At 37.0% G+C, this 13,761-nt stretch overlaps 6 gene segments (V, D, J or C); 2 read left to right on the top strand and 4 right to left on the bottom strand.

Moving 5' to 3' along the window:
- Positions 1–205: 205 nt before the first annotated feature.
- LOC121881438 lies at positions 206–1,259 on the bottom strand. The segment is given in 2 exon segments: positions 206–834; positions 927–1,259. Coding segments are annotated over 2 exon segments (375 nt in total).
- LOC121881066 lies at positions 977–3,224 on the top strand. The segment is given in 3 exon segments: positions 977–999; positions 1,614–1,729; positions 2,655–3,224. Coding segments are annotated over 3 exon segments (459 nt in total).
- Positions 3,225–4,212: 988 nt separating this feature from the next.
- On the bottom strand, positions 4,213–4,995 carry LOC121881444. The segment is given in 2 exon segments: positions 4,213–4,728; positions 4,895–4,995. Coding segments are annotated over 2 exon segments (360 nt in total).
- Positions 4,996–5,822: 827 nt separating this feature from the next.
- LOC121881065 lies at positions 5,823–9,306 on the top strand. The segment is given in 4 exon segments: positions 5,823–5,832; positions 7,140–7,266; positions 7,706–7,821; positions 8,737–9,306. Coding segments are annotated over 4 exon segments (573 nt in total).
- Positions 9,307–10,186: 880 nt separating this feature from the next.
- LOC121881427 lies at positions 10,187–11,084 on the bottom strand. The segment is given in 2 exon segments: positions 10,187–10,808; positions 10,974–11,084. Coding segments are annotated over 2 exon segments (357 nt in total).
- Positions 11,085–12,442: 1,358 nt separating this feature from the next.
- LOC121881437 lies at positions 12,443–13,303 on the bottom strand. The segment is given in 2 exon segments: positions 12,443–13,067; positions 13,160–13,303. Coding segments are annotated over 2 exon segments (375 nt in total).
- Between the last annotated feature and the right edge of the window lie 458 nt (positions 13,304–13,761).

Here is a 13,761-nt window from a genome sequence, read left to right as displayed (position 1 = left end):
CAGGCTAGCTGTTTCCTTCTGTTTCCAGTTGTTATGCTAAGCTAAGCTAACTGGCTACTGGCTCTTGCTTTGTCTTTAACTGACAGATATGAGAGTTTGTATCAGTCAACAAGACAGTGAATCAGCAAATATCTGAGTGACAAACAACATGTGGATGTGTGTCTAAGTTTCTAGATTGTGGAAAATGTTCCGTTTTTTTTTTTTTTTTTCACAACTTCTGATATCACTGTATGTGGAAAATGAACATCATGATGGTTAGTTTCAATGTCAGTTTCACACTTTTTGACATGGAATAAAAGGAAGATATTTAAAAATATAAAATATGCCAATATATTCATGTGTACATGTTGTTTGTGATTGGTACAGTTTGTGCTTGGTGAGGTTACTGTCAGCTCTGTGTTCAGTGGTCTGTGTCAGAGTCTCTTCCTCTTCAGCAGCTGCAGTCGGTTCCTGCTGTAACAGCTCAGTGTCTCTGCAGTCTGACTGAGGGAGGTTTTTGTACGACTACAAATCACTGTGTGAACACTGTACCACTGTGGTAACTCTGACAGTAGTAAACTGCTGCATCTTCAGTCTGAACTCCACTGATGGTCAAAGAGAAGTCAGACCTGCTTCCACTGCCACTAAACCGAGCTGGTATTCCTGATTCACGTGTGCTTGCAAATTTTATTAGGAGTTTTGGAGTCTGTCCAGATTTCTGTTGATACCAGTACATAGCATCTCCACTACTATATCTAGCAACAGCCTGGCTGGTTTTACAGGTGAGAATGACAGTGGATCCTGGAGTAGATGTCACTACTGGAGGTTGAGTCACAGTCACCTGACCGCTGCATCCTGCAGACAGAAACAAATCTTTCATTTATCAGCAGAAATAAATGACAGAAAAGGAAACACATCATGTTTGAAATGTTGCTGAGTGAATGAACCTGTAAAACAGCAGAAGGCCAGCGTCCAGATGAGGATGGTGATGAGAGTCATGGTGGTTGTGCTTTCTGCTGTGTTGACTGACAGATCTGAGTCCTGCAGTGTTGAACTCACAGGACTATAAACCTTCTCAGTTCACTGGAGGATCAGCTGACGATGCAAAGCCTCCTCTCTATGGAAATGATTTCTCTGCTCACAACAGACTGAAGGCAACGTGGGACACACAATCAGGAGAAATACTGTTTGGATTTACACCATCTATGATCTTAATGGAATAAAATAACTTCTTTTGGAAACAAATTTGAGGATTTACAACATTTGTTTCAATGGGAGTGGTTGGTATCTATTTATGTAATTTGTTTTACATACAAGGTTTCACAAATACACTATATACTCATTCTGTAATTTATGATTAATTATATTATTATTATATTATTATATTATATTATATTATTATTATATTATTATTTAGAAATGTTGTGTTTATTTAACATTGTCTCAAATATGTAACATGTTTACAATCTGAATTTGTTACAGGGCAAATCAACCTGTTTTGTTGTCACTTGTACAAAATTTCCAAAAAATTATGTAAAATATTTTGATTCATGAGGAAATTTAAAACCAAATCAATGAAAACATTTTATACATTTGATAAAATGTTAATTATCCAGTTTTAGCAGAAAATAAAGTGACTTTTCAGTGGATAGATGCTTGTTCACAGTGCAGGAGGTTTTTGTACGGCCACTTAATGAGTTTGTATCACTGTGGTTGACTTTTGGTGGAGGAACCAAACTCATCATTAACTGTAAGTACCAGAGATTTCTCATTTCTACAACATAATATATTATATCGAGTTTTGCACCAGAATGTGATAAAACTAGTATTTATTTGGGGTAATTTATATATTATGGGTATTTTTCACTTTGCATTAAGCTCAGCTGAAGTTTGGAGAAAACTTTGTGCAGATATTATTAATTGTTTATTATTGTAGATGGTGTTATGATGACATATTTGCAAAAACAAAAAATCTAATTTTCATATATTTTATTTTTAATCAATTGTTTGTTTCACAAAATGTCGTTGTAAAATTTCTCTGACAAACATTTTAACAACCAAACAATAAATTTAACTTTATTTATTATTTTTTAACATTCAAACAATTTTAAGATCTAAAATATGATGTTGGTTTCTGTAAAACAAATAAATGAGTTTATATTTAGATCCAGTTTTGCTGTAGTTTGTGTTCACAGTTGGTTAGTTTGATGTTGAGAAAAGGAAGTGAAACAGACAGATGACAAAGTCTTTAACTGTAATCACACATTAGTGTTTCACCTCTTAACTTTTATATAAACTCATCAAGAAAATCAATGCAAGAATAATTATTTACTCTAACAAATTTAGATTTAATTTAATGATCATTAAATGAAATGAATCATTACATTTGAACCTAACTCATGTTATATATTGTCTGATTCTTAGTGATTTATGATGATTTGCCACAATAGATTCATTGCTTTAAATGTCAAAATTACAAGTTCAAACACCATTTAGCTTTATTAACAAAACCCTCATTTCCTCCCATTTCTCACTGCCTCTCCTCTGTCTGATCACAGTGTCACACACACAGTTAATCCACAGCATTGTTAACCTCTGTCATGTATCATAACTCAGCTGTCTGTCCTACAGTAGAAGTTAATCTGCTCCTTGTGTGTCTCTGCTCTCCCCTCCAGCTGGCCCCATGGTCAGGCCCTCAGTCTCTCTGCTTCCCCCCTCCTCTCAGCAGCTCTCTGGGGGCTCGGCCACGCTGGCCTGCCTGCTGACCGGCTACTCTCCTCAGGGAGCCGTGGTGAGCTGGGAGGTGGACGGTAGAGAGGTGACAGAGGGGGTCCTGAGCAGCTCAGAGGAGGAGAAGAGCGGACGCTACAGCAGCAGCAGCATCCTGAGCCTGAGCCAGGAGCGCTGGATGGAAGGAGAGCTGTACTCCTGCAAGGTCCTCCATCAGGACCACAGCCAGACCAAGTCCCTCCACAGGAGCCAGTGTAAGGGCTAGAGGGGCTGGCTGAAGCCCAGGACAGGAGCTGTGTCTGGGGGGAGCAGGAGGAACACACCTGCTCATCTGATCAATATGAGTTTTAATGTCTGTAGAGTAAACTGAAGCTTTGTGTGACAAAGAACAACAACAACTTAGAGAGTAATGTGTGTAGCTCAGCAGCTAGATGTGAGTGTGCTTAATAACTGTCCTGTTGATGATTGATGTTTTTGCTAATAAAGCTTGCACTGATGAAAGAAAACATTATAAATATTTTGGTCTTTTATCTTATGAAGAGTGGTAAGAAATGAAAAGGTTTTACAACTTTAACTGATTCTCCTCTCTGTGGAAATTGAAAAGCTTCAGACTTAAGTGACAAAATTAATTAACAACATTTTAACTGGTAATGGAAGTAGAATAATGTAGTAACAAGAATGTTTTTTTTAAAATACAAATTTATATCATGATTAAAAAACTTGGAAAATATATTTTGGAATTAGATTTTCAGTGTTGAAAAAATCATGACTGAAATATGTGATCAGGCAACATTTGTCAGAGCTCTTCTATTGAGAGTAAATGTGAAAAAAAAACATGATTTGGTGCCGAAAGATGTTTCTCTATTACAAAAAATACAAGAAAAGAATTGAATCTATGTAGCTGAGTGAAGATGTATTCCTCCCTCTTTCTTCTCCAGTAGGTGTGTTGTAGTTCAGAGATATTGATGAGGCTACAGATCTACTCTGTTCAACTATTTGTGCAAAATCATGACTCTATCTTGATGTGTATTCAGTTTTCTCTCACTAATCTTACTCATATTCTGATGCAATGCCATTATGTTTCAATATAACCATTTTTTAATCAGCCACACATTTAACCAATAAAATAAAATTGAATATTATAGTAAATCACTATCTTTGTGTGTATTTTGTGATATATTATTCATGAGAAATGCATATTCATGCCAGTATTATACCTCATCTTTCCAACATGCTTCACTTCAACATCAAGTCAGGTTTCTATTCATTATTTTATAGTATGTGTAACAATTAATATGAAATATAAAGTATAACATATTTATCATTTCTGAATCAAAAACTTTTTTTTAGATGAAACTGTTACAGTAGATTGTTTTGTGCTGCTGAATGTAAAACTATTGGTGGAAATATTGTTGAACATCAGTTGCTGTCAGAGGATATATTCTTACAACAACTCTGTTCTTGAATTGATGTGAAATAATGATGAAGATTTAACTGAAAAACTGCAGGTTGGAAAATGTCTTTCAGTTTGTTTCAGTCTAATTTGGGTTCATTGTGGTTCTGCTTGATGACTCTTGTGTGTCAGAGTCACAGTGTTGTGTTCACTCGACCAGTTATCCTCATCACAGTCTCTTCATCAACCCTCTGCAGCTGCAGCAGGCCGTTTTCACTTCAGTCAAACTGAAGGAGGTTTTTGTACGACTCTAAATCACTGTGTGAACACTCCACTACCATGGTAGCCCAGACAGTAGTAATCTCCAACATCTTCAGCCTGAACACCACTGATGGTCAGAGTGTAGCCAGAACCAGATCTACTGCCACTGAATCGAGATGGAGTTCCTGAGTTTAGAGTTGATGCTTTGTATATAAGAAGTTTGGTAGCTTGTCCAGGTTTCTGAAGGTACCAACTGAGATCAGCACCAATATCTGAACTCCCTGTGGCGCTGATGGTCACCGTCCCTCCAAGACTAACAGACTTGAATTTGTCAGTCTGAGTCAGAAATTTGTTGGCAGAAGACTCTGAAATGAGAAATGAAAAATCTTAAAGAGTAAATATTATAGCCAATAGCCAATGGAGAAGCAGTTCAGGTTGTGATGGGAGAGAAAAATAGAAAAGACATTTAAGCAAAAGTAAAAGGGAGAACACAGACTGGATTTGCACCAAAACATTTTCAGAATCTCTCACCCTGACTCAGAAAACCCAACATGACCAGCAGAGTTATTGGCGACATCATCCTGATGCAGTTTTCAGTGTGAGTGCATGAAAACAGTTCAGACTCTCTGTGACACAAGAACTTAAACTCTGAGGAGCAGTGATGCATGAAAATCATGCAAAATACATTTAAGAAGGCAAACACACACCTGTTGTTGTGAAACAGAAAGAGCAGAGGTGAGGAGGAGTGAGAGATCAACCTCTACAGAGGATCATTCTAATTCAAAGTTCATCCAGAAAACATTGACTTTATCCTCTTTATTATGTTGTTTAGGTTGTATGGCGCCACCTGCTGGCAGATTGGATAAACACTTAACTCAGCATGATCTGACCCAACATTTGATTGATTTTAATTTCTCCGTTTTCACAATCATTTTTTTTATTGTTGTTGTTAGCACAAAGGCAGGAATTTAAACCCATTTTATCTCACTTTAGGGCCTGCTCAGCGTTTTAGGTGACCAACTCTTTCCCTTCACACTTAACAGGTTTCTACTCTAATTAAATTATGTTATATTGTATATTTGGTATTTGATTTATCTGAAAAGTTGAGTAATAAGTTGAAGTTGATTGTTTGGTGTGCAGGATCTTAGACAGCCACTAAATGTTCTGTTTGGGCTGCTGTTTGTGTTAATAAAATGATACTGTTAGCATAAATAATGTTTTAACAACCCTGTTAATAGGAGGATGAGTTTCAATGAGATAAGAGAAGAACATTATTAGAAAATGTTGGACTACATCCTGTGAGACAAGATGTGAGTAAACAACATGTTGTTGATTGATGTTTACAGAAAAAATCCCAAAGGAATAGTTTGACATCTTGGGAAATACAGTTATTTGATTTCTTCTAGAGATAGATGAGAAGATCGACACCACTTTTTTATTTGTACATAAATATGGAGCTATGGCTCCTGGTTAGCTTAGCATTACAAATGTAAATAGGGTGAAACAGCTAGCTTGTCTGTAGGTAACAAAATCTGCCTATAAAACCTCTAAAGCTAACTAATTAATATCTGGCTTGTTTAATATTAACAAAAGCCAAAGTTTCTGCTGGTTGTCTGGCAACATCACATAAACCCCTGTTAAACCACAATTTGTCTTGTTTTTTCAATTTGTTTTTTGGGGGATTAAACAGGCAACATATAACATGTTAATTAATGAGCTTTAGAGGTACTGGTGGGCCGATTTTGTTGCCTTCAGACAGAGCCAGGCTAGCTGTTTCCTTCTGTTTCCAGTTGTTATGCTAAGCTAAGCTAACTGGCTACTGGCTCTTGCTTTGTCTTTAACTGACAGATATGAGAGTTTGTATCAGTCAACAAGACAGTGAATCAGCAAATATCTGAGTGACAAACAACATGTGGATGTGTGTCTAAGTTTCTAGATTGTGGAAAATGTTCCGTTTTTTTTTTTTTTTTTCACAACTTCTGATATCACTGTATGTGGAAAATGAACATCATGATGGTTAGTTTCAATGTCAGTTTCACACTTTTTGACATGGAATAAAAGGAAGATATTTAAAAATATAAAACATGCCAATATATTCATGTGTACATGTTGTTTGTGATTGGTACAGTTTGTGCATGGTGAGGTTACTGTCAGCTCTGTGTTCAGTGGTCTGTGTCAGAGTCTCTTCCTCTTCAGCAGCTGCAGTCGGTTCCTGCTGTAACAGCTCAGTGTCTCTGCAGTCTGACTGAGGGAGGTTTTTGTACGACTACAAATCACTGTGTGAACACTGTACCACCGTGGTAACTCTGACAGTAGTAAACTGCTGCATCTTCAGTCTGAACTCCACTGATGGTCAAAGAGAAGTCAGACCTGCTTCCACTGCCACTAAACCGAGCTTGTGTTCCTGATTCAAGTGTGCTTGCATATTTTATTAGGAGTTTTGGAGTCTGTCCAGATTTCTGTTGATACCAGAACATAGCATCATCTCCATCACTATATCTAAAAACAGCCTGGCTGGTTTTACAGGTCAGAGTGACAGTGGATCCTGGAGTAAATGTCACTACTGGAGGTTGAGTCACAGTCACCTGACCGCTGCATCCTGCAGACAGAAACAAATCTTTCATTTATCAGCAGAAATTAATGACAGAAAAGGAAACACATCATGTTTGAAATGTTGCTGAGTGAATGAACCTGTAAAACAGCAGCAGGCCAGCGTCCAAATGAGGATGGTGATGAGAGTCATGGTGGTTGTGCTTTCTGCTGTGTTGACTGACAGATCTGAGTCCTGCAGTGTTGAACTCACAGGACTATAAACCTTCTCAGTTCACTGGAGGATCAGCTGACGATGCAAAGCCTCCTCTCTATGGAAATGATTTCTCTGCTCTCAACAGACTGAAGGCAACGTGGGACACAAAATCAGGAGAAATACTGTTTGGATTTACACCATCTATGATCTTAATGGAATAAAATAACTTCTTTTGGAAACAAATTTGAGGATTTACAACATTTGTTTCAATGGGAGTGGTTGGTATCTATTTATGTAATTTGTTTTACATACAAGGTTTCACAAATACACTATATACTCATTCTGTAATTTATGATTAATTATATTTATGATTATTTAGAAATGTTGTGTTTATTTAACATTGTCTCAAATATGTAACATGTTTACAATCTGAATTTGTTACAGGGCAAATCAACCTGTTTTGTTGTCACTTGTACAAAATTTCATAAAAATTATGTAAAATATTTTGATTCATGAAGGAATTTAAAACCAAATCAATGAAAACATTTTATACATTTGATAAAATGTTAATTATCCAGTTTTAGCAGAAAATAAAGTGACTTTTCAGTGGATAGATGCTTGTTCACAGTGCAGGAGGTTTTTGTACGGCCACTTAATGAGTTTGTATCACTGTGGTGGACTTTTGGTGGAGGAACCAAACTCATCATTAACTGTAAGTACCAGAGATTTCTCATTTCTACAACATAATATATTATACTGAGTTTTGCACCAGAACGTGATAAAACTAGTGTTAATTTTGGGTAATTTATATATTATGGGTATTTTTCACTTTGCATTAAGCTCAGCTGAAGTTTGGAGAAAACTTTGTGCAGATATTATTAATTGTTTATTATTGTAGATGGTGTTATGATGACATATTTGCAAAAAAAAAATCTAATTTTCATATATTTTACTTTTAGTCAATTGTTTGTTTCACAAAATGTCGTTGTAAAATTTCTCTGACAAACATTTTAACAACCAAACAATAAATTTAACTTTATTCATTATTTTTTAACATTCAAACAATTTTTAGATTTAAAATATAATGTTGGTTTCTGTAAAACAAATAAATGAGTTTATATTTAGATCCAGTTTTGCTGTAGTTTGTGTTCACAGTTGGTTAGTTTGATGTTGAGAAAAGGAAGTGAAACAGACAGATGACAAAGTCTTTAACTGTAATCACACATTAGTGTTTCACCTCTTAAGTTTTATATAAACTCATCAACAAAATCATTAAACATTATAAAGCAGATATGAAGATTTCATTTATCGTTCATTCATTTTAAAAAATCGTTACATTTACACCTGCCTCATGTTGTATATTGTCTGATTCTTAGTGATTTATGATGATTTGCCACAATAGATTCATTGCTTTAAATGTCAAAATTACAAGTTCAAACACCATTTAGCTTTTTTAACAAAACCCTCATTTCCTCCTATTTCTCACTGCCTCTCCTCTGTCTGATCACAGTGTCACACACACAGTTAATCCACAGCATTGTTAACCTCTGTCATGTATCATAACTCAGCTGTCTGTCCTACAGTAGAAGTTAATCTGCTCCTTGTGTGTCTCTGCTCTCCCCTCCAGCTGGCCCCACGGTCAGGCCCTCAGTCTCTCTGCTTCCCCCCTCCTCTCAGCAGCTCTCTGGGGGCTCGGCCACGCTGGCCTGCCTGCTGACCGGCTACTCTCCTCAGGGAGCCGTGGTGAGCTGGGAGGTGGACGGTAGAGAGGTGACAGAGGGGGTCCTGAGCAGCTCAGAGGAGGAGAAGAGCGGACGCTACAGCAGCAGCAGCATCCTGAGCCTGAGCCAGGAGCGCTGGATGGAAGGAGAGCTGTACTCCTGCAAGGTCCTCCATCAGGACCACAGCCAGACCCAGTCCCTCCACAGGAGCCAGTGTAAGGGCTAGAGGGGCTGGCTGAAGCCCAGGACAGGAGCTGTGTCTGGGGGGAGCAGGAGGAACACACCTGCTCATCTGATCAATATGAGTTTTAATGTCTGTAGAGTAAACTGAAGCTTTGTGTGACAGAGAACAACAACAACTTAGAGAGTAATGTGTGTAGCTCAGCAGCTAGATGTGAGTGTGCTTAATAACTGTCCTGTTGATGATTGATGTTTTTGCTAATAAAGCTTGCACTGATGAAAGAAAACATTATAAATATTTTGTTCTTTTATCTTATGAAGAGTGATAAGAAATGAAAAGGTTTTACAACTTTAACTGATTCTCCTCTCTGTGGAAATTGAAAAGTTTCGGACTTAAGTGACAAAGTTAATTAACAACATTTTAACTGGTAATGGAAGGAGAATAATGTAGTAACAAGAATGGGTTTTTTTTAAATACAAATTTATATCATGATTAAAAAACTTGGAAAATATATTTTGGAATTAGATTTTCAGTGTTGAAAAAATCATGACTGAAATATTTGATCAGTCAACATTTGTCAGAGCTCTTCTACTGAGAGTAAATGTGAAAAAAAAAACATGATTTGGTGTCGAAAGACGTTTCTCTATTACAAAAAATACAAGAAAAGAATTGAATCTATGTAGCTGAGTGAAGATGTATTCCTCCCTCTTTCTTCTCCAGTAGGTGTGTTGTAGTTCAGAGATATTGATGAGGCTACAGATCTACTCTGTTCAACTATTTGTGCAAAATCATGACTCTATCTAGATGTGTATTCAGTTTTCTCTCACTAATCTTACTCATATTCTGATGCATTGCCATTATGTTTCAATATAACCATTTTTTAATCATTCAAACATGTAACCAATAAAATAAAACTGAATATTATAGTAAATCACTATCTTTGTGTGTATTTTGTGATATATTATTCATGAGAAATGCATATTCATGCCAGTATTATACCTAATCTTTCCAACATGCTTCACTTCAACATCTAGTCAGGTTTCTATTCATTATTTTATAGTATGTGTAACAATATAATATGAAATATAAAGTATAACATATTTATCATTTCTGAATCAAAAACTTTTTTTAGATGAAACTGTTACAGTAGATTGTTTTTTGCTGCTGAATGTAAAACTATTGGTGGAAATATTGTTGAATTTTGTTGCTGTCAGAGGATATATTCTTACAACAACTCTGTTCTTGAAATGATGTGAAATAATGATGAAGATTTAACTTAAAAACTGCAGGTTGGAAAATGTCTTTCAGTTTGTTTCAGTTTTATTTGGGTTCATTGTGGTTGTGCTTGATGACTCTTGTGTGTCAGAGTCACAGTGTTGTGTTCACTCGACCAGTTATCCTCATCACAGTCTCTTCATCAACCCTCTGCAGCTGCAGCAGGCCGTTTTCACTTCAGTCAAACTGAAGGAGGTTTTTGTACGGCTATAAATCACTGTGTGAACGCTCCACCATGGGCACCAAGACAGTAGTAATCTCCAACATCTTCAGCCTGAACACCACTGATGGTCAGGGTGTAACCTGAACCAGATCTACTGCCACTGAATCGAGATGGAGTTCCTGACTGTAGAGTTGAAGCGCTGTATATAAGAAGTTTGGGAGCTTGTCCAGGTTTCTGAAGGTACCAACTGAGATCACTACCGATGTTTGAACTCCCTGTGGCGCTGATGGTCACCGTCCCTCCAAGACTAACAGACTTGAATTTGTCAGTCTGAGTCAGAAAATTGTTGGCAGAAGACTCTGAAATGAGAAATGAAAAATCTTAAAGAGTAAATATTATAGCCAATAGCCAATGGAGAAGCAGTTCAGGTTGTGATGGGAGAGAAAAATAGAAAAGACATTTAAGCAAAAGTAAAAGGGAGAACACAGACTGGATTTGCACCAAACATTTTCAGAATCTCTCACCCTGACTCAGAAAACCCAACATGACCAGCAGAGTTATTGGCGACATCATCCTGATGCAGTTTTCAGTGTGAGTGCATGAAAGCAGTTCAGACTCTCTGTGACACAAGAACTTAAACTCTGAGGAGCAGTGATGCATGAAAGTCATGCAAAATACATTTAAGAAGGCAAACACACACCTGTTGTTGTGAAACAGAAAGAGCAGAGGTGAGGAGGAGTGAGAGATCAACCTCTACAGAGGATCATTCTAATTCAAAGTTCATCCAGAAAACATTGACTTTATCGTCTTTATTATGTTGTTTAGGTTGTATGGCGCCACCTGCTGGCACATTGGATGAACACTTAACTCAGCATGATCTGACCCAACATTTGATTGATTTTGATTTCTCTGTTTTCACAATCATTTTTATTATTGTTGTTGTTAGCACAAAGGCAGGAATTTAAACCCATTTTATCTCACTTTAGGGCCTGCTCAGCGTTTTAGGTGACCAACTCTTTCCCTTCACACTTAACAGGTTTCTACTCTAATTAAAGTATGTTATATTGTATATTTGGTATTTGATTTATCTGAAAAGTTGAGTAATAAGTTGAAGTTGATTGTTTGGTGTGCAGGATCTTAGACAGCCACTAAATGTTCTGTTTGGGCTGCTGTTTGTGTTGATAAAATGATACTGTTAGCATAAATAATGTTTTAACAACCCTGTTAATAGGAGGATGAGTTTCAATGAGATGAGAGAAGAACATTTTTAGAAAATGTTGGATTACATCCTGTGAGACAAGATGTGAGTAAACAACATGTTGTTGATTGATGTTTACAGAGAAAATCCCAAAGGAATAGTTTGACATCTTGGGAAATACAGGTATTTGATTTCTTGCCGAGAGGTAGATGAGAAGATCGATACCACTTTTTTATTTGTACATAAATATGGAGCTATGGCTCCTGGTTAGCTTAGCATTACAAATGTAAATAGGGAGAAACAGCTAGCTTGTCTGTAGGTAACAAAATCTGCCTATAAAACCTCTAAAGCTCACTAATTAATATCTGGCTTGTTTAATATTAACAAAAGCCAAAGTTTCTGCTGGTTGTCTGGTAACATCACATAAACCCCTGTTAAACCACAACTTGTCTTGTTTTTTCAATTTGTTTTTTGGGGGATTAAACAGGCAACATATAACATGTTAATTAATGAGCTTTAGAGGTACTGGTGGGCAGATTTTTTTTGCCTTCAGACAGAGCCAGGCTAGCTGTTTCCCTCTGTTTCCAGTTGTTATGCTAAGCTAAGCTAACTGGCTATTGGCTCTTGCTTTGTCTTTAACTGACAGATATGAGAGTTTGTATCAGTCAACAAGACAGTGAATCAGCAAATATCTGAGAATGTCCAGTGAATAATGTTTTCAAGTGACAAACAACATGTTGATGTGTGTCTAAGTTTCTAGATTGTGGAAAATGTTCAGTTTCTTCTTTTTTTCCCCACAACTTCTGATATCACTGTATGTGGAAAATGAACATCATGATGGTTAGTTTCAATGTCAGTTTCACACTTTTTGACATGGAATAAAAGGAAGATATTTAAAAATATAAAATATGCCAATATATTCATGTGTACATGTTGTTTGTGATTGGTACAGTTTGTGCTTGGTGAGGTTACTGTCAGCTCTGTGTTCAGTGGTCTGTGTCAGAGTCTCTTCCTCTTCAGCAGCTGCAGTCGGTTCCTGCTGTAACAGCTCAGTGTCTCTGCAGTCTGACTGAGGGAGGTTTTTGTACGACTACAAATCACTGTGTGAACACCGGCCCACTATGGACACTCTGACAGTAATAAACTGCTGCATCTTCAGTCTGAACTCCACTGATGGTCAAAGAGAAGTCAGAGCTGCTTCCACTGCCACTAAACCGAGCTGGTGTTCCTGAATGACGTGTGCTTGCAAATTTTATTAGGAGTTTTGTAGTCTGTCCAGATTTCTGTTGATACCAGTGCATATAATCTCCACTACTATCTCTATAAACAGCCTGGCTGGTTTTACAGGTGAGAGTGACAGTGGATCCTGGAGTAGATGTCACTACTGGAGGTTGAGTCACAGTCACCTGACCGCTGCATCCTGCAGACAGAAACAAATCTTTCATTTATCAGCAGAAATAAATGACAGAAAAGGAAACACATCATGTTTGAAATGTTGCTGAGTGAATGAACCTGTAAAACAGCAGCAGGCCAGCGTCCAGATGAGGATGGTGATGAGAGTCATGGTGGTTGTGCTTTCTGCTGTGTTGACTGACAGATCTGAGTCCTGCAGTGTTGAACTCACAGGACTATAAACCCTCTCAGTTCACTGGAGGATCAGCTGACGATGCAAAGCCTCCTCTCTATGGAAATGATTTCTCTGCTCTCAACAGACTGAAGAATATTGTCAATTCAATATAATATTAATTCTGGTGTGTTATTAAAAGAGAAGAGATATTTTAATCACTTAATGAGTTTGTATCACTGTGGTGGACATTTGGTGGAGGAACCAAACTCATAAAGTAGCACAGATTTCTATTTTGTATGATTTATAGTGTATATATCTTATACCAAATTGTGCATAAAACTGTGAGTTCAGTGTTTGCATGTTGTTATTTTTGTTATTCATCAAACAGGGCTGATCTCACACTGATAAGAACCTTTATAGAGATCAATATTCATTCATATTGCATCTGTTTACGTCTGTTATAGTAAACTCTATCTGAGGTAGGCCAATGATATTAGTTTAATATTTCTTCAAAACTACATACAATGCATTCTCTATTCCTTTATTG

The sequence above is a fragment of the Thunnus maccoyii genome, chromosome 16 (assembly GCF_910596095.1).
Source record: "Thunnus maccoyii chromosome 16, fThuMac1.1, whole genome shotgun sequence".
NCBI lineage: Eukaryota > Metazoa > Chordata > Actinopteri > Scombriformes > Scombridae > Thunnus > Thunnus maccoyii.
This window is presented reverse-complemented; position numbering and strand designations above follow the sequence as displayed.